This window comes from Notamacropus eugenii, chromosome 4, assembly GCF_028372415.1.
Source record: "Notamacropus eugenii isolate mMacEug1 chromosome 4, mMacEug1.pri_v2, whole genome shotgun sequence".
Taxonomy (NCBI): domain Eukaryota; kingdom Metazoa; phylum Chordata; class Mammalia; order Diprotodontia; family Macropodidae; genus Notamacropus; species Notamacropus eugenii.
The window spans coordinates 57,351,757-57,378,426 of NC_092875.1; the positions used below are offsets into that span (position 1 = coordinate 57,351,757).

The window sequence follows — 26,670 nt, forward strand, 5'->3', positions numbered from 1 at the left end:
AGCCAAAGCGCCAGCGGTTCTCTCGGGTCTCCCGTTGACACCCGCAGCACGCGGAAGGAGACACGTGAAGGGGGCGGAGTCGGCCTCGAAGGCGGGGCCTTCGGCAGCCGCCATTTTGTGTCGCTTCCAGAAAGGGGAGGCGTCCATTTGAGCCCGCGGCGAGGGCAGAGGACGGCCTAGGCCGCTAAACTTCACCGGTTGGAGTAGCTCCTCAGTCAAGCCACGGCACATCCCCTTCCCTTCCCCGCCGCTCAGCTCTCAGGCAATAAGGCCCGGCCAGGGCAGCCAGGCCACCTCGGCGCAGAGCCGGCCAATCCACAGCGAGGTCCGGCGGAGAGACAGCCATCCCTACCAATCAGAAAGCCGATTAATCCCTCCCCCCCCACCCCTAGTAGGATAAATTTTCCCTAATGCTGACATAACCCCGACACCTCCTTCCCTCCGCGCTCGGACGACCCCTGGCGTGCCTCGCATCTCTGCCCGGTTAGGGAGCTTGGAGAACAGAGTCCTGCCTGCCCCCGCTAAGTCCCTCCTATTGGACCCACCTCCGTATCCCGTCTCCATGTTGAGTCTACGGTCAGCCAAGAGTTCCTGTTCCTCGACAGCAGCACTGCGCATGCGCTAAGCCAGCTTTTTCTTTTCCTCCTCTCCACCCCCCCCTCACTCGCCGAAAGGCTATTGGCTGCTCCACACACCGCCTCCTTCCCCCGTCGTAGTGCCACTGGCTGTCGCGTAGCGCTCGACCCCGCCTTCCGAAGCTCGAGTGCGCAGTCTCCACAGGTGTTGGGGGAGGTGGAGCGGCGCTTCCAGGCTGGGGCGTGGCTACCTGGAGCCTGGACCGGATCGGGACGAGGGAGACTGGGTCGTGGAAACTGCAGCAAGGAAGGTCTTGGGAACCACGAATTTTCTTCCAGAAACGTTTAATTTCAACCTGTCCTCAAACTACGGCACCCCGCTCCCGCAGTCTGGAGCCCAAAGCATCTTCCTTCCCATCATGCTCCGGGACAGGACGACAGAACTCGTCCCCGCGTTCCCCCCTCCCCCCTTCACTGCTGCCGAGGCCCTGCAGCGTGAGGCTGCGGCTTCGCAACCTTTGCGGTTCCTGCGCCCCACGCAGCATCCTCCCGACCTCGGGCTGAGCTGGCCCTGGATGGGAGCGTTAAGCAAGGGAGGCTGGGCGTGAGTAAGCCATTGAGAGCAGAACTTCACGTATTAAATCAGCGCCTACACGAGGCTAGGCGCTGTCAGCAGGGGCCCTGCGGGGCAGGGAGGGAGCGAGCCCGGGGCGTGTGACTTTGGGGCAGTTAGGAATCTTTCCTTATCTCCGGTCTAAAAGTCTCCGTTCAGTGCTTCAGATATGTTCCCGAGACTAAGTAGCACGCCATGGAGCACGCCTTCATGCCACCCTGCGTCAGGCCTGGCCCAGAACTCACGTGTGCAACCACCCGCCGCTCCATGTGCTTGTCAGCCCCTCCCCTCGAGCCTTCCCACTCCAGCTTCCAGCTTAGGCTCCCTTGCGGGGGTCTCCCTTGGATGGAGCCCGACCTCAGTCCACCCAGAGAGGATCAGAAGCAGGCACTACCGAACTAAAGGACATTTTGATTTTTGTCAGTTGTCCCTTGTCTGGAAGGACATTACACCTAGTCTGTCTCCACCTCCTATCTATCTTCTGCTTGCCACTTCAACCTGTTTATTCATCTCCTTTAAATCCCAAATCAAAACTCATCTATCTAAGGAAGCATTCCCTTATAAGAATTTGGACACACACCTTAGTTTGGGCTATAGTTCTAAGCACAACCAAAAGTACTCATCTATTCCTTACCTCCATCCAGCTCAGGATAGAGCTCTGAGGAGTAGGCACTTAGTAAAACTATTACAATTAAATAATTTTGATTGTTTCTCCCCAAAGATTGCCCAGCCTCAATCAATCCTTCCAACCAAAAGATTAAAATTTAAGATTAAGACTTTTATCAGTTCTGACTGAACATTTATTTAAGATTTTTACAAACAATATGTTAATTCTGGCTTTGCAGCAAAAGGAAGAGATTAAAACAATAACTAAACAGGCAGAACCAAAACACAGGAAAATTCCTTTTACTAGAAAGAGCCCTTTCAAACTCAGAACCAACCTACCTTTTAGTTATATACAAAGCTGCCTAAGGAAAAGGACCGGAAGTCAACAGTTTTTCACATACCCTGTTGCAGATACTATAAAAGATGATGCTCCTAAAGGTACCTCAGAATTCAAGGGGCAGAAAACTGAGGTAAAGTGCAGTTGGGGTTTCCAAACAAACACTCAATCCTCTATACTTTTTTGTCCCATAACCCCCAACTACAATTAAAAAAACCCCAACCCTATTTCCACAACCATTTACAAAAAAAGCTTTCAAGGGCCAGAATAATAACAGGTATCCGGGTGGGTGTTAGCAATTCTCACACTCCATTAAAAAGATTTAATGATGGCTCTGAAACAGGGCTGAGCTCTCTCCTATTTCTTCCCTGAAGTGTGGCTCCTTCATTCTTCATCATCATCAGCTTCCACATCCAGGCCAGGGATGCCCCGGATCTGCTGCTGCAAGGCACCCCCTAACAAGGGTACTGGCTCCTCCTCTGGCACTAGCTCCAAACCTGACTGCTCCTGTACCAAACTCTTGGCTGGGGTTTGTTGTCCAGCCCTTGCTGTTACTCCAGGCTGCAGGTTCTCTTCCTCTGCCTGCAGCTCAGCTTCTCCTGCTGTGCTTTTCTCCTTGGTTTTGTTCTCATCCTCCCCTTCAGCCACTCCTTCTTCTATAGCACTGCCCTCTCCTTCTTCTTGCTCCTTTTCCTCTTCAGGGTCATCTGTGAAGGGATTCTCGCCCTGAGGATGACAAACACACACCAGTCCATTGGTACTATCTTTCCCAAGCAATCCTGCTCCCTAAATCCCCAAATCTTTCCTTTACTACCTCTCATCACTGCCCTCACCAGGGGGCAAGCCAGGATTTCCTCTGCCTCCATTCAACATAGACTAGGATGTCCTCAGTTCTTACCCCCTTTCACAAAATATCTGAGGGCATCTACCAGTTTGGGGGCATGAGGCAAGTCGTGACTTGCCCTCCCCAAGCTTGAGATTAGCCCAGAAGAGTATTGGGCCAAAAATGGGTATGTGCAAGTGCACACGTACTGGAGGGGCGGGCCACAGGCAAGACCCTTCCCTGGGCCAGTGAGGCCTGATTACCTTAAGATAGCGTTCTAGCTTCTTGCTAATGAGCTTATTGTTCAGGATACTTCGAGCTACTATGAGCGAGGACTTCTTGGACTGTTCCATCATGAGCTAAGAAGAAAGAATAGAACCCACTTGAGCAGTTGGAACCATCCTAACAGCTCAACTCCCAGGGAGCTAAAGGTCAGGAGCTTCACATAACTACTAATACCCAATTTATTATCTCTATAGCATGTAAAATTTATAAAGCACTCTTTTACAAGCCTGTGAGGTGGCTAACACATTTTCAGATAAGAGAGTTTCAATGACTTGCACATGTTCACAAAACCAGTAGGTGTTCAAGGCCAAATTATAATCCAGGTCACAAGACTCCAAATTCAGCGTTTTCTACTAGACCATGATATCTGTGTTATGGCTTAAAAGTATCACCCTATGGGTAACATGGTGAAGTACCTCTCCAAGTGTGGCTGATTCTTAAAAGATTTATAGGTCTGTAGGTAGGCCCAGAGCCTAAGTCTTTCCAACTTGGGAGGCTTTGCCCACTTGGTCTTGGAGAATCTCAAATCACCTCCATAAAGATATAAGAGTAGAACTTTGGTAGAGGGCAAGAATTGTTCCAATTTTACAAGGGAAAAAAACAGAAACGCAAAGAAAAACCAATTTGTCCATGGTCGCACAATCAGTAAGTGCATAACCAGATGTAAAGTCAAGCTGTCTGCTTTTAAACCTAGCACTTCCACCGCCACAATTTAACGCTTCCTTGACTAGAGGCTAGCACCAAAGCACTCCACTCACTCTTCTGTTTCGATTGTGTTCCATGGACTTGAGGTGCTTCTGTATGATCCCAAACTGCATGGGAATGAAGAGGTCACAGGCTGCACAGTGAGCTGCCTCCACTTTCTTCACAAAATGCTCCATGGCAATCTCTGCAAGGAAAGAAGATGATGATGTCCAATTCCCACCAGTATCCCTATGGGGATAGATTTAGTCCCCAAAGTAAGAGAGACCCACGGATTGCTACTACAAAGTCCCTCTCCAATTACAAAAACAGAGAGTAAGTCTTTAGATCCAGTCACTGAACACTAACAAAACAGATGCCCTGGTCCTATTAGGGAACTCAACAAACTCACACAAACTCACTTTTTTCCCCTTCCTCTCACCCCAAGAATTAACCCCAGGTACTTCAGACTCAGGAAAGACTTTTTAGTTCTCATAAAGACCATGGGAATCCTCTCTAATTTGAATCCAAAATAAAGCCCAGAAAACAGCTTACATGGACAGTCCAAGTCAAGGCAAACCCAGCTACCTCTTGGGTCAACCTGGTATAAAGAGGAGAGCTGACACTCACCTTGAGTAAGGTCTTGATCTTTATAGATCTGCTGGATTACACCACTTAGGTCCTCGATGGTTTTGCGACGTTCTTCTGTCTTCTTGGTTTTGTTAGCAACGTATTCCTGCAAGTGCCAAACAGGAGTTATCAGGATATCCATAACTGAAAAAGTCAGGATGGAAAGGGAGTACATATCTCTTTCGTTTAAATTCTAAAACAAAAAAGCAGGGATGGGGTAGCTGAGAAGGAAGCAGACACATGGAAGTTAAGCATATGGCCCTTTCTTGGTCATGTCATTTCCTTTTGGTTTTGTGATGATGCTCTCTTGCCTAGTCTGGATGACAAAACCTAATATTTGCAATTTTCTCTGTTTGGGAGAAGAATGGAAAGAGGTGAAAGCAGTCCCATTCTCCAGCAAAAAAAAAAGGGAAAGGTGATAAAAACCCAATGCACCCCAAAATCAAAAGAGATGATCACCTGCAAAAAGTCTGCAGTCTGTTTTGGCAATTTAGTGCCTACAAACTTGAAATGTTCCTTGTGGAACTTGCTGTCTAAGTGGTTAGTCATCTCGTCATCATAAAAGGTCCGATATTTGCAGAGAGAACACACAAACTGGATCCTGATAAAAGAAAGAACAGAGGTTAAGCAAGGTCTGCATCAAGGGTGTTACTACCAGCACCAGGTCCCTGAACCACAAAAAGAACAAACCCCAGAAATGGGCTGGGGCTGCTCCCAGGTTCTGATACTCAAATTGCTTCCTTACAGGACTCTGAGGCGCCAGGAAGGGGAAAACTCAAAAGTTCTGAAACCAGTCCCATTCTTCTTCAAGAAGGGACATTGACACCATGAAGGAAGAATTAAGTCACAGTGCAGAGTGGGGAACAGGTGAGAATTTCTGAACTGTACTACTAGCTAAATAAAGCAGGTTCTACTGGCTTCCATAAAGGATAATACAGGAATGTTCTTCCCATAGACTGGAAGAGCTAATTACAGGAGGCAATGCTACAGCTGGTCTAGACTCAGGGGAGTCAACAGCTTCTGAGAGAGAAAAAGACTAGCTGGAAAGGTGCCAGTGGGATGGTCAGGTAGGTCTCTCCATGAAAGTAGGGAGCACACCTAGGAGAAACAATTGGGCCAGGGGAGGGGAGGGCAGCCAAACTTGGAGAATCTGGCCCCATGGTGCAGAGAGAAGAGATCAGTCCTGAGCCATTGCCCGCTGAGAGGTGCTGTGTCTTCCTGGGGCTCACCACCCCACCCCATCCTCAGCTCATAGAGCCTAGGTATGGTGTAAGGAGGGAGGGAAGGAGGGGCTGGATGCAGCCCAGCCTCTGGTGCCTGCTGCCTCATCTTCCTCTTCCAAGAACAAAAAAGTCTGACCTGGAAGGAGGGTGCCCAGCATGATGGCAGCTGGGAGCCACCTGTACTGAGGTGGTCAGGGCCAGGCTGTCCATAGCAGGTTCCCCTGGGGGGGGTTGGGGGCCTGAGCCGAGAGGCAACGGTGGCCGTGGCAGGGGACGGAGGAGGCTGGCCTCCACCAAGGCCTCAGGACGGGTTCCTACCTCTGCCGTCCATATCTGGGCCACGGGAACAGCTTTGTCTGGAGAGCCCAGGGGCCCGGCGCCGGCTTGGCTGAGGAAGATCCAGCAAGAGCAAGAGTCTGAGTCTGAGTCGGAGGCAAACACCAGTTCGGGGGCCCTGAGGGCAAATAGACCCGACAGCAGGGGCGTAAAGGGCTCAGCCACCTGCCGGACACGGGCCTGAGGCAGACTGGCCCCTCCAGCACCAAGTCACGGATATGTGGGAACTTCTGCCATAGACTGGCCATAAGGGCAGGGCCCAAAGCTCCCGAGATTCCCCCATTGGTGTTTCAGTCTCTCCCAGGCATGGTAGTAGCCACTTGGCCACAAGTTTGGGCTGGAGAGGTGCCTCAGAGTCTCTGATGAGCTGGCCCCCTCCCTTGGGGGCCAGGGGCCCCCACAGCACCTCTGGACATGTTCGGTGACCTAAGCGCTGGAGCTTCTGGACAACAGTGCCAAGCAGTGTCAGGTCCCGAGCTGGAGAAGCAGAAGTTACAAGGCGGCCTCTGGGGGGCAGGGGGGACAATTCAGGCTCTTAGGTATGCAACCAGGGCCTTGGAAGCCCTGACTGGTGGGAAGCAGGGTCCATGCACAGAAGAGCAGGTGCCAGCTGCCAGGGCAACCCAGGGCCCCACTGAAAGGCCAGAGGGAGAGACGAAGAGGCAGGGCCAGGCCAGGAGTAGAGTACATCATTCATCTCCTGAAAGACCCCAATTGCCCTGGGAAGGTGGGTTGCCTGTGGCTGCCAGGAAGGCTAGTCATGGGGAAGAGGAAACGGCGCTTGCTGGAACACCTGGCCAGCCACATGTTGCTAGGGCAGAGGTTGGCAGATAAAATGAAAATAGAAAGTGTTACCTTTCCACCATGCGGTCCCTCTGTCGCTTCTTCTGCTTCTCCTGGGTCTTCTTGCCAGCCTGTAATTTGCGTTTGATTTGACTGATTTCCTCCTGAATGGTCAGTGGTCCTACAAGAACAAGAAGGATAGAAAAACCAGGATAATCATCATATCTATTCTGTAGCATAAAGGGCAGATTCTGTTGCCTTTCTTCCTCCTAGGTACCGACCAGAGTTGGTGGTATTCATTTGGTAACCTCAACTAAAGTCCAACCTGAAGAGTCAGGGCACCCCAAGTTCCTTTCCAAGGACTCTGTCGAGGGAGCTGAACGTAGAGATAATAGCTGGGGAGGAAAAGGGAGAGGTGACCCCCTCTTGGTTCTGTACTTCCCAAGGTGTTTCACCCACCTCTATTCCTCCTGCACTTAGGAAGGACCTCTAGTGGGCCCCAGAGCGCTTATGAACCCCCACTCTCTGTAAAGTTTGAGCCTAAGTTCCCAACCCCACAGCTTTACCAAAGCACAGCAGCTCGGGAATTCAAAGGCGTTAGTGGGTAGCTTGGTGACAACCCTGACAATAGTTCAGTGGTCAATCCAGCAGGATGGAGGCCATAGGGAGTGATATAGTACAGCCAATGACAGCTATGTGAAATGTTTAAAATGCCCTGCCCACCCCCCCCAACCAGCCACTGTAGCAACAGTGGCCAACACTGGAGTTGCTGTTTGGTACCTGCTGGTGCTCATCACACAGGTGGGGGGACACGGACTCCCAACTGGGGCTGGAGAGGCGCTAAGGGAGAGGACACGCAAACCAGAGCCATAAAAACTGGAACGAGGGGGCCACGGCTCGGACGTCAACAACTGCCAGCCACTGAGAAGAACTTGCAAGTGGGTGTCACTATGGGACCAGGGAATGGTAGGAGTCATAGGGCCATGTATGTGTTTGTGGCAGGGGTACGTGTTCCTTAGGGCACCCCAAACTACTTGACCTATCTAGAGATATTGGAGAACAGACAATAGGTCAGAGGTGGCTGGCTATGTCCAATACTAGCCCTAGCCTCTGGCTCAACAGAGAAAAGGATTTGTGCTTAACTACAAATAACAATATAACTAGTCCAGAAAGGGGGGTCACAGGCAACCTGAAAGTATTAGCATCAATGGATACCCTGTCAAGTCCCAAAACTACCTCCCCACCACTCTGACCACTTAAGCTGCCAGTACCTGCATGGTCTTTTCTAAGAGGGGAATGTCCAGTTACAACTACAGAGCACTCAAACATATACCCACCTTTTTCAGCATCTTCTTTCCCTTCTTCCTTCCCATCTTCTTTCCCTTCCTCCTCTTTTCCTTCCTGAAAATCCAAAAGATCAAAACCTATGCACAAATAGGATCTATAAAACCCACCATGGAAAGGATAATCCTATAGGTTCCTATATTCCAGTATTTTGGGAAGCCCTACTACTATAACAAATAACCTTTCCCCAAAGTCATGGATTTTTTCTACCCAATCTATAGTCTTTCTTCTACCATCCTCACATTCAAGTTAGCACCTGGCTAGCTGACTATGCATCCAGGTAAGGCCACCTTCTGTCGAGGAGACCACATGGGGCAAGAAAGTCAAGTGTCCCAAAGAACCACTTACTGCTCTGGAGCTCTTTCTGGCTGTATCAGGGGCTTCCGTTCCTTCTGCAGTCTCACCTTCAGTCCCCTCATCTGAAAGAGAAGTGCAGCACCTCAGCAGTTATGATGCGGCTCGTTATGAAAGAAGGGAACAAGTGAGGAGAGAGTGGCTGACAGGGGCACCTCACCGTTGTCAGAGTCACTGTTCTCAGAACCATCTGTCTTAGCTGCTTTGCTGTCAGGTTCATCGGTGCTATTCGATTGTTTTCTTTTCTTCTTTTTATTCTGCAGATGAAAAGGAAAGCAGAAAATTAAGCAAAAAGGTTAGTTAATATACCAAATGAGCCATAGTGCCCAATTTGAAAATGGTGAGAGGGCTAATTATACATGAGAGAGTCACTTTTCTGATTTAGACAGGGCCTGGCCAATAACAAATGCAGGCCTGTAATACCGAGCTGTTCCGTCTTCAATGCCCAACTAAAGGGAACAGTCCTTACCCGGAAATCAGAAGTAGCCCAAGTCTTCCAGGTTCTTCTCATTTGTTTCATCCCACTGCCGAGTCCAAAGCCAAATCGCATGTTCCCATAGGAGCCTCTCATGCTCTGAAACATGCCGTATTCAGGAATAATGTTCTGAGAGAAGAGGGATGGGAGGCGGGACGAACTCGGTACACATTGGCCCCGGGCCCCCACGGGGTCATCCCACATGTGCCCATAGCCCGTAGCCATAGGCTGGTTAGCGCGGCCATCTCTGGCCCAGCCCTGTGCCCGCTGGCCAAAGGCATCACGGACTCGCAAATGATCCCGGTAGGCATTGTAGTGGCCTTCATAGGCCATCTCCATTTCAGGGTCAATCTCACTGTAGTCATAGCCGGATCTGTACAGATCACGGTCGCTCAGTGCAGCCCTGGAGTCATATGCTTCGTAGGAATCATACCTGCAAGAGGCGCACAGTATTGTGTCAGTGACCTGGGAAGGACTAAGAACACAGAGGCCAGGACAGTGCACAACAAATATATAGTTAAGGGGCCTATGAAAACAAAAACTACTTTCCCATTACAAACAGTGTAAAACTGAGCAGCTGCAGACTGAGCACAAAGGACCTGCTTTGCACAAGCAATACAAACACTGTAGCTAAATCACTTGAGAGTTCTGATGGCTTCAACAGCACCCAAGTGACATGTTCCCACTTTATAATTTCATCTGTATGATCAAACCCTTCAGTCTCTAGATCAGAGGAAAAATGAAAGTTCTACAAAGCAGAGTCAAATGCTTCTGGCCATTTTAAAAATGGCAGATGCAGAAATCTCCCTAACCTATCAAAGACCAGCTTCATTCTTCCTTTCTGCCAACTCAAATCGGAGTTACATTACAATTTTTATCCCCATGCTTATAAAGTCCAATTTCCCTGGTTCTCCACAGAACTTCAAAATGTTCAAAGAAACAAATTAAAGAGACAGTATCAAATCAAGAACTTTACAAGTAAGGCCTTTTGTACTACTGTATATACTGCTACTTTGGTTAGCTACTCCATGGTAACCCTCCTTAGGAAAGATAACAGGTAAAATAACCATTCTAAACTCAAAGCTTCAGATCCCATTCCAATGCAATATAAAGGAAGTCTAGTGCTTGCGATTCCTACATCCATTATAAAGTCCTAACACTCAAAAGAATTCCCTTTGATCTTAGGGAAGTGACAGAAAGAGAAATTTGTTTTTCAAAATTCACAAAGCCTTTCTAGCAATTTAAGATAGAGCTTTACCTTCATCTGATTAAGACATACTTTAGATACTAAATACCATCAACTGTTGAGGAGGAAAGCCCTTATGTTTAATAAGGAAGAATGCACCACAGCTTGAGGAAAACCAACAGAAAAGATTGATAAACTATTCTTGAAAGCCCAGTCTCTTCCAGTAAATTCAGGCAAAGAAAAGATGATTTCATTAATGGAAACTAACAAGGCTACAAACCCTAATAGCTGTTAGGAGTAAGCAAGGATATGAAAATAAGAAAAGAACAATGGCTTAGTAAGAAGCATAGGTCTTTCTGACTTCAAAGTCAGCCTAAATACAACCCTGCCATTTATCTATCAACAACCAAAATTCTGAATATAGCTTATGAAGTACACTCTCCTCAAACTAAATCCTCAAGGTGTGCCACTACAGGAACAGAGATTGACTGTGTCAGCCCCCAATGTCAACAACCAGTGTGTGACTTGAGATCAACAACCAAGCAAGAATGCCAACAAACAAGTAGAAACTTGGCTCACATTTAGCATGTGGTCCAACCAGCTTCTTCTTAAAAGTCAGTGACCCAGTCACCAGTCTCTATAACATGTTATTTCAAAGGGGAAGGAGGGTCATTATTAAAAAACACAAGAGGAAGCCCAAGGCATTTTGCTTTATTACATTGCAAGGATAACCCCAAGTACCAAAAACCATTTTTGGGAGCCAGGTTGTCCTGCCTTCCAATTTATCTCCAAACTGAGATATCCACTATTAGTGCTTCATCTTCAAAACAACAAAGCCTCTGCAAATGCTATAAAACTACCTTTCTAGGGGGCTCTAGGGATCTCTTCACACTCTCTGTTCTGCCCTAATATGAACAAAGTTTTTTCTAATATGACTTTGATGATACATGTGGTTTCCCAAGAAAATTCCGAATAGTGCTTAGAAAAACAGATAAATTGTATACCTTTCCCCACCCCATTTCCCCCCTCAAAAAAAAAAAACAAAAACAAAAACCCTAAGGAGCACAGATTAAGTACTAACTTTACATCTCCCTATTGTCTAATATTTTGTTGTTATTCAGTCATGTCCAACTCTTCATGGCCTCATTTGGATTTTCTTGGCAAGATCTTCAGATCATTTTACAGATGAGGAAACTGAGACAAACAAAGTTAAGTGACATGCCCAGGGTCTCAGAGTACTGGTAAGTGTCTGAGGCCACATTTGAACTCATGAATTTGAGTCTTCCTGACTCCAGGCCCAGTGCTTTATGCACTATGGTGCCACCTATGGTTCTGGGCAAAGCAGGTCTTAATGTTACAACTTCCTGGATTAACTGGCAACTAAGTAAACACAAACTATCTTACTGATTACACATTTAATGTAACTAGAATGCTAAACTGACATCACCATTCATGCCAAATCCCTTACTTCTCGGGAGGAAGGAAAGCAGATTACAATCCAAGATTGTCTCTGAGGTGAAACAGAGACTACCTACCACCTCACCTTGGGTTTCATGGAATACATGTCAAGTGAGAAGGGAGGAAAAAAGAAAAGAAAAAAAAATGTGCCTGAACCTAACCTAAAAACTTAATCAAGGTGGTGAAAAAAGTATAGAGGGAACAGCAGCTAACTAATAGTTATCTACCACTCTCAAAAATAAACACTACATCCTATTACTGAACAGTCTCACCTTGACAGCTACACTCACCTGTCTCCACCTGAGCCATATAGCGCTCCTTGCATCATGTCCGTTTCTAGGTGAGACACCACGTCAAAGCGCTGGTTAATTTTGGACAGAACATTATCGGTACCGGTGCTAGCAGAAGCATTAGGGTTTGTATTTGTGTCGGAGTTAGGAATTTCCCAAGAGTTTGAACTGGCCATACCATACCCATAATTGGTAGTGTTATCCTGACCATATCCATATCCATAACTATAGCTCTCGTAACCTGAAACAAGAGATATGGACAACTCCAGTCACACAATTTGAGGCAGGCTCATTTTAAGCTGGCCTCTTGGACTATAACCATTCCAACCTGGAGTCTCTGGTCAAAAATCAGTTAAGGAACTCTGTTAGCTCCACGGAAAGAGATCAGTGGTGTACCCAAAGGCTCATCATCAAACTGGTCTAAATCAATTACAGACCTAAAAGGATAATTCTTCAAAAGGAAAATATAATGGCATATATACTGAAAACTACAACTAATTTTATGGTGCCCTTGGGTTTTATAAAAACAGGCTTTTTCAGAGGGTTGGGGAGGGGAAGGGGGAGAATGAGAGAAGAGGAAGAAATCTGAATGTAGCCACCTCTGGCACAGATTTAACTGCCAAGTCAAATTAAAATTCTTCAAGACTTTTTATATTTATACCAGGTTAAGAGCCAAATTGAATATACCACTGGTTTAGTCTCAAAGGAAAAATTTTTTTTTAAATCACACTTGCCTCTGTTTGTCCCAGAGTTCCAGGTTCCATAGCCTACAAAAACAAAAACCAACACTAATTAAAACCCCAAACTGTTTATAATGAACAAAATTCAATGTCTACATATTTTATTAAGATATGCTAACTGGTAAAGTGAAATTATCTTCATGGCATAATGGCCTTTCCAGCTATGTAAAAACTACCACCCAAAAAGAAACAGCAAAACATAAAATCAGGTAGTTTACAGGTTAGGGGACTGACAGATCATCCTGTATACTTACACTATATGGCAGTAAAGCAAACATGTAGTATAACAGTTGCAAGCTCAAACATCCTGCCACTATTTGGTGAGCACAATTGCCCCTCCCTTCCAGTTTTTAACTGGTAAATGATTGTAAAGCAAATTGGTGGCTCTCGGAGCCTCCCTTAAACCCAACAATATCTCCACATAAAGTAAAGGGGCTGAGAACACTAACCCAAAGCAGTAATAAGGAAGGAGCTCCAATGAGATATCTCACTTTTTAAAATTATACATAATAATGTCACAGGAATGTATATAAAACTCAGAAATTATGCTAATCAAATCATCAAGATAAATCATTGAATAGAACCTACCTGGACCAGAAAAATGAACCATTACAGAAATGACAGTATTAAGGGAGCAATGACCACTTTGGCAGCATGTTATAAAGAAGCAATTTAGTACAGAAAAAACAAGGAAAAGCAATCAATCTATATTGCAAAGCACGAAAGTCTCTCATTCTGTCCTGTAGGACAAGATGGTAGTATTTGTTCATTCACACAAAATCTCACAGTTGGAAAGAATAGCAGAGGTCAGCTATTCACATCTCGACATTTACTAGCTGCTATATCACCCTGAACAGGTCACTTGTCTCTCTGAGCCTCAATGTCCCTTGACTGTAAAACTGGAATAGTACCAGTAGTATCTAACTCAAAGAATGCGTTAGGAAGCACAAATGAGAAAATGTATGTAAAGAGATTTACAAACCTTAAAACACCATATAACTGACAGATCAGATTTTTCCCTGCTCCATGTGAAAATCCTTCAAATACTTTAAGGTAGCTAATACGTCACAAGCCATCCTACTCTTCTCTAGTTCATTAATCTAGGAGCAGTTTATCTAGTCCTTCCTAAACTATGGCACCCAAAACTGAACATAATGCTCTAGGTGCAATGCTCTTTGACCAGCATGGAGTACACAAAGATTGTTAACTCTTACATGCTAGATGCCATCTTCTCTTAAAGCAACCTATTTTAGCTTTATTAAACTACATATTAAATGTATATATTTGTACTATATACTATACTGCATACACTATGCTATGCATATAAATATATATTCATGTTATTTATATATTTGACATATATAAATACATATATAAAATATAAAGCTATATTCGCTTTAATGGTCGCCTCATTTTGCATAATCCCCTCCTTTGCAGTTCAATATCAACCCTCTCAAGATCTTTAAAAAATACACAAATTAATGTCTAAATATGCCTCCCATTTTATTCTTGGAGTCAATTTAAAAACGCAAATATAGGATTTCGACATATTAGATTCAACCTATTATTCTAGTCTACTGAGATCTCATTTGGAAACTGGTTCTATAATCCAACAAGTTATAGATCCTTCCCCGCTTTGTACTACTTGCTAATTAGATATAAGTATGTTATTTGAGTCTTCATCCAAGGGAATAATTTTTGCTTTTTATTAAGCAACACAGGGTCAAAGATAGACTACTGAGGAATTCTATTAGAACAGCAAGTTCTCCAAGTTTAGTCTAGGGACCTATCGGGGTCTTCAAGACTGTTTCAGGAGGTCAAAATTATTTTTATAATAATACTAAAATGTTTTAATTTCTACTAGGGTAAATATCAATAGATATAACCAGCATAAACAAAAGCTGGGGAGGAGGATCCTCAATAATTATTAACAGTGTAAAAAGGTCCTGAAACCAAAAGATTCAAGAACTTCTGTATTGGAAAAATCCCTTGACATTGACCAATTAATGACTAGTCTTTATGTCTAGTCAACCTGGCCCATAAAGCTCCATCTTGTACACAAGGACAGCATATGGGGTTATGTTGATTGCTTGGTTAAAACCTAGGGCAAACTTTCATACAGGGCAAAAATGACTAATAGGAAGCCTCCCTCAGACCCCTCTTAATTCTAGTGCTTTTCTTCTTTTAATAATTTATCTTCTACATAGCTCACTTTGTATGTATCTGTTTGCATGTTATCTCCACCATCAGCTCATTATAAGATCTTGCAGGACAGAACTGTCTTTTGCCTCTCTGTACTGCCCACACTTAGCACAGTTCCTGGAACACAGTAGGCACTTAATGTTTACTGATCTTAGGTACATACACACAGTGAATATGAAAACATGGTATAGTCCTACAAGAAGAGTCAGGAATGTAGAAATTCAAAATGAGCTGAGGAATGGTAAGAATAATAAAAGGGTTTGAGTTGGTTTTTTTTTTTTAAGCTGCAAAGGGAAAGAAAGAAGTTCTAAAAAGAACTGCACAATTATAACTAAGGATGGACAGAGGAAGAGTTGTCCAAGGATTATTTTGCTGCTTTTATATTCCAAGGAAAATGAACTTTGGCCTGGGAAAGACAAAACAGAAATAGCTAATAGGAGCTAAAAAACAAGGAGCAATTAAGAGAACATCCTATCACCTTCAGTAATTTCAAGTAACTTGTCTGAGATGAAATGAATGAATGTTCTGAAAAACTGGCAGATAGGAAACGGTCCGATGTCTATCCAGATGGATGTCTCCAACGGAGTACTCCAGGGATCTCTACAGAGCTTTGACTTGTTTAGTATCATTATCAGCAACGTGGATAAAGGTATAGATGGCTTGCTTACAGAAGGCTAAAAGGGATAACTACTAACATATTATACGCCAGATTTAAGATCTGAAAAGACTGTGTAAGGCTAGAGCAGGGGTGGGGAACCTGTGGCCTTCTAGGTCTCTGGGTGCGGCCTTTTGACTAAGTCCAAATTTTACAGAACAAATCCTTTTATTAAGGTGATTTGTTCTGTGAAGTTTGAATTCAGTCAAAGGGCCACACTTGAGGACCTCAGAGGATTACATGTGGCCTTGAGGCTGCAGGTTCCCCACCCCTGGGCTAGAGTATTGGGTCCAATATAATAAATAGAATAGGAATAAATGTAAAGTAGTATATTTGAACTTTTTTTAAAAAACTGACTATTATGCAGAGAACTCACACAAGGGCAAGTATTCACATAGAGGTCAGAAGAATCAATACAAGGAAACTCTCAAGGTTTCTCTGAAGAACTATGGAATCGATTGTGAAACATGGGAGACGCTGGCACAGGGCAGCCCAGCATGGCATGTCCACATCAAAGAAAGTGCTGCGTTCTATAAGCAAAGTATAATCACAGTAAATAAAAATAAACATGAGATGCACAAATTTAGAGACATCCCCACTCCAAATTTTTGTATGGACTATTTGTGGCCAATGTGCGATAGAGCCTTCCAAGCTTTTACTGTCTGACGGACCCCAACAGAGTGATGTCATTTTGGTCCTCTTTGAGAACAAAGGATAGCAACTAACCAACCAACTCTGCCCTGGTCTGACCACTTCCAGAACAGCATTAGGTTCTGGGGTGACACATTTGTGGAATGTCCAGAGGAGGCCAACCAAGATAGTTCTGTAGTTCATGACCAGGGAAGATCAGTTTTAGAAAATAGGAGAGAATAAAGAAAAGGCAAATGAGGGGAAGGATGGGGAGGGAACTGGCCCATCAGAGTCATTTCCCAGTATCTGTTGAGCTGTCTTATGCTAATAGGATTAGACTTGTTCTGCTTATCCTTAATAGAGAAACAGGAATACAGAATAGAAATTACAAAGAAGCAAATTTTTTTCCTTTACCAAGCCTAACAATTACAACCATCCAAAAATGGAATGCCTCGGGCAGACCATGGGTACCCCAATCTATCAGCAGAGGTTTTTCCAGCAAAGGCTAGATAACTAAACTTACAATGAGAGGCCAAACAACTCCTGTTTCCAAGGAGCTCACAGTCTAATGGGAAAGACAACATGCAAACAACTATGAACAAATCAGGCAGCTAGGTGGTGCAGTGGTTAGAGTGCAGGGCCTGGAATCAGAACTCTATTTAAATTCTGACTCAAGACATTTACTAGTGGTGTGACCCTGGGCAAGTCACTTAACTTCTGTTCGCCTCAATTTCCTCATCTGTAAAATGAACCCAAAAAGGAAATGGCAAACCCCTCTACTATCTTTGCCAAGAAAACCCCAAATGGGGTCACTAAGAGTTGGTCACGAATGAAAAGATTGAACAATAACAACAGCCTCCTAGACTGCAGTGAGAATATAGTAGGCAATATATAAATATTAGCTATTATTAGACATATACGAGATAAATTAGAGAAAATAAACAATGTACTAGCATTAAGGGATACTGGGAAAAGATTCTTTTAAAAAGTGGGACTTTAGCTGGGACCTGAAGGAAGCCAGGACATATAGAGAAGGAGAGAAAGAATGCAGAGTTGGGAGACAGTGCCTCTGTGTGGGGAACAGAAAGAATGAAGGGACGTCACCAGATCATGACCCCTCATTTCCAGCTCTAAGTCTACGCCAAAGAAAAGAAAAGGAAGTAGGTCCTTCTAGTAGTAAGATCAAGGGGATCAGAAAACAGCCACAAGTCCTCTAAGGGTTACTGGAAGAAAAAAAAAAAAAGAGCAAGGTTACCTATGCACAGTATAAAGCTTCCATGAAAGATTTACTGAAGACAAAGAATAAAGAAAGCTTTGGCACAGTGCTAAGTGCTGGCAATACAAATGCAAACACACAAAAGAGTTCCTGCCTCAGGGAATTTATATTCCAATAAAGGAAGTGAAGAGTGTGTGTTTGGGGTGGGGGGGGGTGGGGGTGGGGGGGGAAGAGAAAGAGTATTCAAAAGACCAGGAAGTTTTGAAGGACTGGTTCTGGGCAAGAGGACAATGAGAATGGTGACAGCAGCTTTGGCAAAGCACTCTGCAAACATCTAATTTTGTAAAGTAAAAGTTCACCCATTAGAGCTCTTCCTCTCAGGGGCAGAGTACAAGGCTCTTTGTGTAAGGAGGGAGTCATGGACAGAAAATTTTCAGAATGAGAAGGTATTGTGAGAAATGTGGTTGTGGGGATCACAGGACCTCCCAGGCAGGGTCAGGGAATCAGCCTAGCCTAGCTTCCACTGTCTACTGCTTCCCAGATAACATAGTGTGCCCTTAGGAAGATCCACGAGATATGCCCCTTAACTAGGCTGTGGGGATCACAGGACCTCCCAGGCAGGGTCAGGGAGTTAGCCCAGGATGAGCTGCCGCTGCCCACTGCTCCCTTCCCGGAGTGCCCTCTGGAAGACCCATGTGATAAACCCATTCTCACTGAAAGAATTCAGAGACAGTGGGCAGATGAAGGTATTTATTTTTATACTAGAAGTAGGTGTGGTGCTTGAGAAGAACACCCACACTGATACAGAAGCAAGAGTTAGGTTAGGCAGTTCTGTCATTCCTGGTAGAGTTAGGGTTAGTTCAAATTCCTCACTTTATTCCCCTACATTCCCTCCTTATGCAGATAATATAGGCAGGGTCTCATCTGTTTGTCAGCACCCTGCCCTTCTAGTTTCCCCAGGAAGCCCAGATGTGCTTGACCATCATCCCAGCAAAACAGGTTCTGCATGCTTATCTTATTTTTCAAGAACATTTGTGGAAGCAAAACATGAGCAAAAACAACATCCTCTCTTACAGTATGTTGGATTTGCAATGGGTACTAACTAGTGAAAAGAACACACACACTACGGCAATCAGGGACCCACGGAAACAAACATTTATATTTCTAAAAATATCAACATCACAAATAGAAGATGGGGCAGGCCCCATCTTCTTTTAGTTGACCATAAACTTGATAAGGAGTCAATCATGTGACTACTTAAAAAAAATATTACAGAGTTGATCTACATTTGGACAAGAATGTAACTGCTGTACCCTAGTAGTAGAGTATTCATAATCCAGAGATCAATCTAGATTATGTCTAAAATGCAGTGAAAAGAGTTCTAATGCTTTGGCACAGCTGGACCACCTGAAGTTTATGAAACACTTTTAGAAGGGTTTCAGAAGTTAACTAGCTTGGATCACAGGATCTGAAGTTCCCTCCAGCTCTAGCTCTAAAAAGTCATCTAGCCCATTTATCTCATTTTACAGAGAAGGAAACTGAGGCCCGGGAGGTTAAGTGCCTCATCCAAGATCTAAAACTGGAGTCTCTATTTCAAGAGGTCAGTTATTTGGTGTCTGCTGGAACCAATTCTCTGAACTTTAATTCCCCATGCTGATTTTCTGAATGATTACCCTGACAGTGTTCTATATTTATATCCTTTCCTACCTTGCTAGATATATCAAATACAGATCTGGAGGCCGGCAGAAGCAGAGAGGTGTCAAAGATTTCAGTCCTATCTATGCTAACAGATTTCCTACGACTGTCCAACACAGAAGCATAAAATTTCTAACTAAAATCTAAAGACTACCTATATAGGTAGGCATTATATATGCAGAAAGTTCAACCTGGCCAAAGAAGCAAGGGTCATCTGCTGCCCTTTGTCACCAAATCCCTATCTTAGTCACTTTTCTTCCCTGTTTGAATATGAGAAATCCAGACTTACCATAGTCACATGTAGGCTGGGCAGTAGTATCAGAAAATGTGGACTGCAGAGTTGTTTCTGCTCCTTGAACAAATCCTAAAGACATATAAAGTAGCATCATCACTCATGGAATTGATAACCACACATACCCCTTCATATCAATAAAGAAGACATTTCATTTAAATCACTAATAAGAAAGACTCTAATTTAATAATTTTTTTCCTATAAACACATTCTTGTTTGTAAAATGACCTCACTGTAGAAGTAGATTTCAACCAGAAGGTAGACGCCTTATATAATTTTTTAAAGGGGGGGAAGGCAAGTGCACCTGCATTAAAAAGTACCTTTCAAATTAATTCGGTACCTAGAGTAGCAAACAATGTTATAATTACAAATCATGTCATACGAAGGAACTGGAAAATTTAGGATACAAGAGACTTAAGAAGAATTATAATTGTTATTTTAAGGAAGAAAATATAAGATTTGTTTTGCTTGGCCACAAAAGGCAGACATAGGAATAATAGATGGAAATTACAAGGTTGATTTCCCTTCGTTACAAAGGAAAAATTTCTGGCCAGTAAGAGCCGTCCAAAAGTGAAATGGGTTACTCAGTTAGCAGGGTTGGGGAACCTGCAGCCCCAAGGCCACATGTTACCCTCGAGGCCCAAGAGGTCCCAGGTTCCCCACCCCTGAATTAAGAGTATGTTATTATCACTAGACTGTCTTTCAAACAGATAAAAAAGATGTTGTAAAAGGCATATATATGCAGGAAGGTACTCAGATCCTTCCAGATTAAGAAATCCTCAGAGGTCAAGTCACTGGCTGGGAAAATGCCCAGAAAAGGGAAAAGAAATAAGACTATAGAAGGTTACTTTCTTGGTGAACAGGCATTTCCTCCCTTTCTTTCTGATGAGGAAGAACAATGCTTACCATCAGGCAAAGACACAGAAATCAAGGCTTCTGTGTCTCAGCCCACTCAATGGGCTCAGGCCATGGAAGAGCTCAAAAAGAATTTTGAAAATCAAGTTAGAGAGGTGGAGGAAAAGCTGAGAAGAGAAATGAGAGACATGAAGTCAAAGCATGAACAGCAAATCAGCTCCCTGCTAAAGGAGACCCAAAAAAATGTTGAAGAAAATAACACCTTGAAAACTAGCCTAACTCAATTGGCAAAAGAGGTTCAAAAAGCCAATGAGGAGAAGAATGCTTTCAAAAGCAGAATTAGCCAAATGGAAAAGGAGATTCAAAAGCTCACTGAAGAAAATAGTTCTTTCAAAATTAGAATGGCACAGATGGAGGCTAATGACTTTATGAGAAGCCAAGAAATCACAGAACAAAGAGAGAAGAATAGAAAAATGGAAGATAATGTGAAATATCTCATTGGAAAAACAACTGACCTGGAAAATAGATCCAGGAGAGACAATTTAAAAATTATGGGACTACCTGAAAGCCATGATCAAAAGAAGAGCCTAGACATCATCTTTCATGAAATTATCAATGAAAACTGCCCTGAGATTCTAGAACCAGAGGGCAAAATAAATATTCAAGAAATCCACAGAACACCGCATGAAAGAGATCCAAAAAGAGAAACTCCTAGGAACATTGTGGCCAAATTCCAGAACTCCCAGGTGAAAGAGAAAATATTGCAAGCAGCTAGAAAGAAACAATTCAAGTATTGTGGAAATACAATCAGGATAACACAAGATCTAGCAGCTTCTACATTAAGGGATCGAAGGGCATGGAATAGGATATTCCAGAAGTCAAAGGAACTAGGACTAAAACCAAGAATCACCTACCCAGCAAAACTGAGTATAATACTTCAGGGGACAAATTGGTCTTTCAATGAAATAGAGGATTTTCAAGCATTCTTGATGAAAAGACCAGAGCTGAAAAGAAAATTTGACTTCCAAACACAAGAATGAAGAGAACCATGAAAAGGTGAACAGCAAAGAGAAGTCAAAAGGGACTTACTAAAGTTGAACTGTTTACATTCCTACATGGAAAGACAATATTTGTAACTCTTGAAACATTTCAGTATCTGGGTACTGGGTGGGATTACACACACATAGAGACAGAGTGCACAGAGTGAATTGAAGAGGATGGGATCATATCTTAAAAAAAAATGAAATCAAGCAGTGAGAGAGAAAGATATTGGGAGGAGAAAGGGAGAATTGAATGGGGCAAATTATCTCTCATAAAAGAGGCAAGCAAAAGACTCATTAGTGGAGGGATAAAGAGGGGAGGTGAGAGAAAAACATGAAGTCTACTCTCATCACATTCCACTAAAGGAAAGAATAAAATGCCTACTCATTTTGGTATGAAAACCTATCTTACAATACAGGAAAGTGGAGGATAAGGGGATAAGCAGAGTGGGGGGGGATGATAGAAGGGAGGGCATGGGGAGGAGAGTGCAATTTGAGGTCAACACTCATGGGGAGGGATAGGATCAAAAGAGAATAGAAGTAATGGGGGACAGGATAGGATGGAGGGAAATATAGTTAGTCCTATACAACACAACTATTATGGAAGTCATTTGCAAAACTACACAGATTTGGCCTATATTGAATTGCTTGCCTTCCAAAGGGAAGGGGTGGAGAGGGAGGGAGCTAAAGAAGTTGGAACTCAAAGTGTTAGGATCAACTGTAATGTTCTTACCACTAGGAAATAAGAAATACAGGTAAAGGGGTATAGAAAGCTATCTGGCCCTACAGGACAAAAGAGAAGACAGAGACAAGGGCAGAGAGGGATGATAGAAGAGAGAGCAGATTGGTCAGAGGGGCAATTAGAATGCTTGGCTTTTGGGGGGGGAGGGGAGAAAAGGGGAGAAAATTTGTAACCCAAAATTTTGTGAAAATGAATGTTAAAAGCTAAATAAAAAAAAAAAAAAAAGAAATCCTCCAGTGATATGCTTAATTTATTTAGTAAAAATAACAAGCTAACATCTGTGAAATTACTAGAGAATTAAGCTATTTAAAAGGAAAAATCACTGGTATCCCTGAAATATTATCATGGCCATGACCAGCCATTTATACTCATTTGATTTAAGAGGGTTGGTGGGGGAAGATTATCAGAAGCACCAATAAATGGACTTCCCAATTTTAATCATATTTTGACAAGCAATTTTTTACATTTTAAACTATTTTGTTAGAAATCTACGGGAGAACAAAAGACATCCAAACACTTCAAAATAAGATGCAAGTGGTCTTTTTATTAATTGATGACTATGCAAATGTTGCTGTATTTTTTCATTTCCCACCTCCCCAAATTTTTCAGCTTAATCCAAAAGAAAATATTCTATTTAAATTGGTGGAAAACACCACTGCTATTAAAACCTGGAATGTCACTATAACTATGTCCAGTGAATCCGGGTGCTTCAACTAACTTTGGTAAACTCATTAGTACAACTTTGTCAAATCTATTCAATAGTTGTTCTTTTGCCTAGAAATGTGATTGATATTATAAACTGAGTCATATTCATATATTACAGTCAACAGTTTTTCAGTATTTAAGGACTAATTCTGGCATTGAGTACTGTGAATGCTGGCAAGAAATGAACTGGAGCTAGCACCTGGCCTATTAGAGTCTATTTATAAAATATCTCAAAGAAAGATTACACAAGTATATTTCCCCCAAGTGCCTTGAAAATAATAAAATATCTGACTTAGTTATAACTGATCATGATATTGTTCTAACAAATTCAAATCCCCACTGATTATGTTTTCTTAAAAGTCAGTGCACTATGTTTTACTGATTCCAGCACCAACATAGCACTAAACCTTGTACATAATTTGTTTTTGTACAGGACATCAGCATTTCTAGAGAACTGTCAGGTGAAGAAACTTATTCCAAAGTATGTGCTCTATCCACTGAATCTTCCTTATATAGATTAAAAGTTTAACAAAAGTTTGTAGATTTTATAAAACTTGTTTGTTGCAGGATGACAGGGTACCTGCAATTTTTTTCAAGATCAAAAAGTCAAACAAAGCCTTTCTTTCAATAGCTGTGAGTCCACAAAGGCCTCCAGTAGGCTAAAGTAGAAGGATAAAAGTGGATAAAGTCAAAGGAACTACAATTAACCCTGTTTAATTGTGTAAATAAGCATTAGCAAACAAGATCTGTCTCAAGATCAGAAGAGTAAGTGCAGAGTTTGTTTCCCAGAACCTGAAAATTTCTTCCTCTTTTCATAAAAAACATGTTATTAAATGAACTGAGAAAACCAAATCAGTATTTCATTAACTTAGTCACACAAAAATAACTCTGCATAGCAGATACTATCTAAGCCAGTTGCTTCCACTTTATAATCATCTAGAACAGGGCTTCATAAATTTTTTTCCACTTGAGATCCCTTCAGGGTTTCTTAGACTGTGGGTCTAGACCTCCCAGAAGAGTATGTGTATTTACACTCCCTCTCCCCCATTAGGGCAGAGACTAATTTTCCCTTTGTATCTCTAGCACAGAGCCTAACATGTGAAATTTGAATTAACTAATGCTTGTGGATTCAAGTCATTTCAACAAGCATTAAAGGCTACTATGTGCCAGGCTAAGCCTAAGAATATAAAGGAAGGGAGGGAAAACAACCCAAAAAAACAGCCATTGCTCTCAAGCTCTGTCTAATGAGGGAAACAACGTGCAAACATCTACAGATAAACAAAATACATACAGGATAAATTGGAGAAAATGTTAGGAAGGATGGTGCTAGTATTAAGGAGAACCAAGAAAGACTTCTTGTAGAAGGTAGGCTATTAGCTGGGATTGGAAGGACAGATGATGACGAGGGGAAATTCCAGGAATGGGAGACATGCAGTAAAATTGCACAGCTGGAGTGTCTTGTAGGAGGAAAAGCAAGGAAGGCAATGTCATGGGATTACAAAGTACCAGGGAGGTTGGGAGGAAGAAGGTGTAAGGAAGACTGGAGAGGCAAAAAGGGGCCAGATTATCAAGGGCTTGTAAAGGCCAAACAAGAGTTAATATTTGGTCTTGGAGGTAATAAAGAGCCACTGGATTGATTTCAAGTACACTCAAATTTAAGTATGACAACCTTCTGCACTTTAAAACATACCAGCTCACATTTCAACTTCTCTGCCTCGTTATTTCTAGTGTTCACAATAACAACTCTTCCCCAAATTATTTTCTTTAGGAAAGTTAAATGGATTTAGACCCACACTGTCCTACAGGACACTTAAGGAGTCACAACTTCTCTGGACCTATTTTTCCTTTTATAAACCAAAGGGACTGGACTAATCTATCGCCTACATAACCTTGGATATTTAATTTCCTCGCGGGTGAATGCAGGAAGTGAACTCTAAATGACCTCTAAGGTCCTTTCCAGCCCTAATTCTCTGACCCTGGATGACTTCTGGAGTCCTTTCTGGATCTTGGTGCCTCTTTATCCGCCGCTCTCTCTACTGCAGGGCCGGGGATTTTCCTGCCTTCCTAACTTCCTAATCTCAAAGCCAAGCCCGACCCCCCCCCCCCCCCCCCCCCACTGCCTGGATCTAAGGGTCCAAGAACAGCGCAGACCAAGGCGGGGGAAGGAGAGAGCGGACCCCGATCTTCTAAGCTGCTTCCAAGGATCACGGGATCACCCAAGGAACGGGACAAATCGTCTAGGGTCGCTAACCTAAGGCTGGGCAGCCGGGGCGGCGGTCAGCCCCTGCCCACCCCTGCCCACCCCGCCGTCTGCTCGTGGGGCGAGGTCTGGCTCTGCTCCCTCCCAGGGGCCGGGGAAACTCCAATTCCACCCTTAGCCCCAGCGCCTCCCTCTGCTCTGAGCCCTCCCCCCCCAGTTATACGGGAACTAAGGTCCAGAGAAGTTCGGGGAGTTGTCCGAGGTCGCCCAGACAGCACGTCACGGGGGCAGCATTTGAACCCAGGTCCTCTGACTCCTGAGCCTCCCCTCACGTTCGAGGAGCACTGTCCCAAAAGGCACCCTCCCAGCGAGGAGCCAAGGAGGCCGAGCGTCGTCGTCATCCAAGCGGGGCCTCAGCTGAAGGGCTTCCAGCCCGACCGAACCTAAGGTCTGGGGGCGGAGATGCGGGGGAGGGCCAGAGGTCGGAAAGTTGGGCGCGGCGCCATCTTAAAGCCTCGGACCGGACACTGGAAGGTTCGTTCTCTAAGTGAGACTCGGGGCTGTTTGCTGGAGCTCTTGTCCACTTCTTCGACCTGGTTCTCCTCGACTAGGAACCGTCCTTACCTGTGTAACTCATGGCGGCCACCGGCTCCGGGAACCTCCACAGCTGCTCTCTGCCTCGGCGGCCTCTTGGGCTCCACTCTCTCCTCCCCCGCCAGGGCTCCGCCTCCCGTCCCAATTGGCTACCGTCTGCCAAACTTGCCAACGCTATTGGCTCTTTCGACCGTCCGCAACAGGGTTGCAGGCAGTCATCCGAGGTCAGTGGCTCGAGGTCCTGTCAATCTGCTAGCTGCGTGCTCCCTCCTCCCCAGCGCTGGCGCCCGGTAGGCCGTGATTGGCCGAGAGACCTCACTAGCCCTGCCCCTCCTAACAAGCCCACCCCTTGGTGCTCAAGGCTCGAAGTGGGTTGGAGGAGGAGGAGTGTGACGTCTCTTCCGTGGGTGGTAGTCAGATTGAGGAACCAATGGCTTGCGGGGTCGGGGCTTAGAGAGGGCGAGATGGGAATCGGCTGACCAAACTCCTGCTCGGGTCCGGCACGCTCCGCAGCCCAGCCTAGCCCAGCCTAGCCCAGCCTAGCCCAGCAGTCTGTTCCAACGGCAGACAGCACGGGCCAACGGCAGCCCTGGCCTCCTAAGACTTCCCACTTTTCAGTTCGAAGTCCGGGTCTGCCCCGCGCACTCTGCTGGGGACTTTGGGGCACGGAGGAGCATCTCATCCGCTCGCTCTACTGAGCGGCTCTCCAGGGCCACGACCCCAAGTCCCCCCGGGGGCTCCACCCAGTGAACTGGAGCTGTCCCCTAGTGTTGCGGAGATGGGGCCAACTTTTCCCCGGTCATCTCACGCATTTTTTGGAGGACCCTGTGTGCAGATTCTGAACAGTTTGTGATGGGTTTCATAGAAGTTAAGATGATGGATTAATTGAAAAGGACCGTTGAGACCACCTAGTCCAACCTCATTTTTACAAATGAAGAAACAGCCCTAAAGATGAGACCTCGCTTTGAACCCTTAACCCAGCTCCAAATTTAGGCTTCTTTCTATGACACTAGGAAGACTAAGATACAGCTTAAGAAAACTGGAAACTTATCGACCTTTCTCCCCTCTTATACAAAGGGAAATATAAAGGCTCAGAAAGAGCAAC

The 26,670-nt window shown here is 44.3% G+C and overlaps 2 protein-coding genes across 5 annotated transcripts in view; both read right to left on the bottom strand.

Moving 5' to 3' along the window:
• AKAP8 (A-kinase anchoring protein 8) overlaps positions 1-646 on the bottom strand; it is a 57,160-nt gene extending 56,514 nt beyond the window's left edge. The window contains exon 1 of the mRNA XM_072601180.1: positions 546-646. Coding sequence (XP_072457281.1) covers positions 546-618 — 73 coding nt within the window. The 5' untranslated portion in view covers positions 619-646. The remainder of the gene's footprint in view (positions 1-545) is intronic.
• A 1,319-nt stretch (positions 647-1,965) lies between these two features.
• AKAP8L (A-kinase anchoring protein 8 like) lies at positions 1,966-25,757 on the bottom strand. 4 transcript variants are annotated; one of them, XR_011965484.1, is made up of 16 exons: positions 25,596-25,757; positions 19,427-19,501; positions 12,734-12,766; positions 12,000-12,240; positions 9,060-9,498; positions 8,751-8,847; positions 8,585-8,655; positions 8,230-8,316; positions 7,673-7,935; positions 6,965-7,073; positions 6,092-6,227; positions 5,010-5,151; positions 4,551-4,656; positions 3,998-4,128; positions 3,218-3,313; positions 1,966-2,857 (listed from the first exon to the last, which is right to left on the bottom strand). XR_011965484.1 is itself a non-coding variant. In XM_072601182.1 (14 exons), the coding sequence occupies exons 1-14, from the start codon at positions 25,606-25,608 to the stop codon at positions 2,516-2,518; spliced, it is 1,959 nt and encodes a 652-aa protein (XP_072457283.1). In that variant the 5' UTR covers positions 25,609-25,757; the 3' UTR covers positions 1,966-2,515. The 4 variants fall into 4 exon arrangements, 2 of the variants coding, with proteins under 2 accessions (XP_072457283.1, XP_072457284.1); XR_011965485.1 differs by having other exon boundaries at positions 2,752-2,857; positions 6,092-6,615; XM_072601182.1 differs by lacking the exons at positions 6,092-6,227; positions 7,673-7,935 and having other exon boundaries at positions 8,230-8,293.
• Between the last annotated feature and the right edge of the window lie 913 nt (positions 25,758-26,670).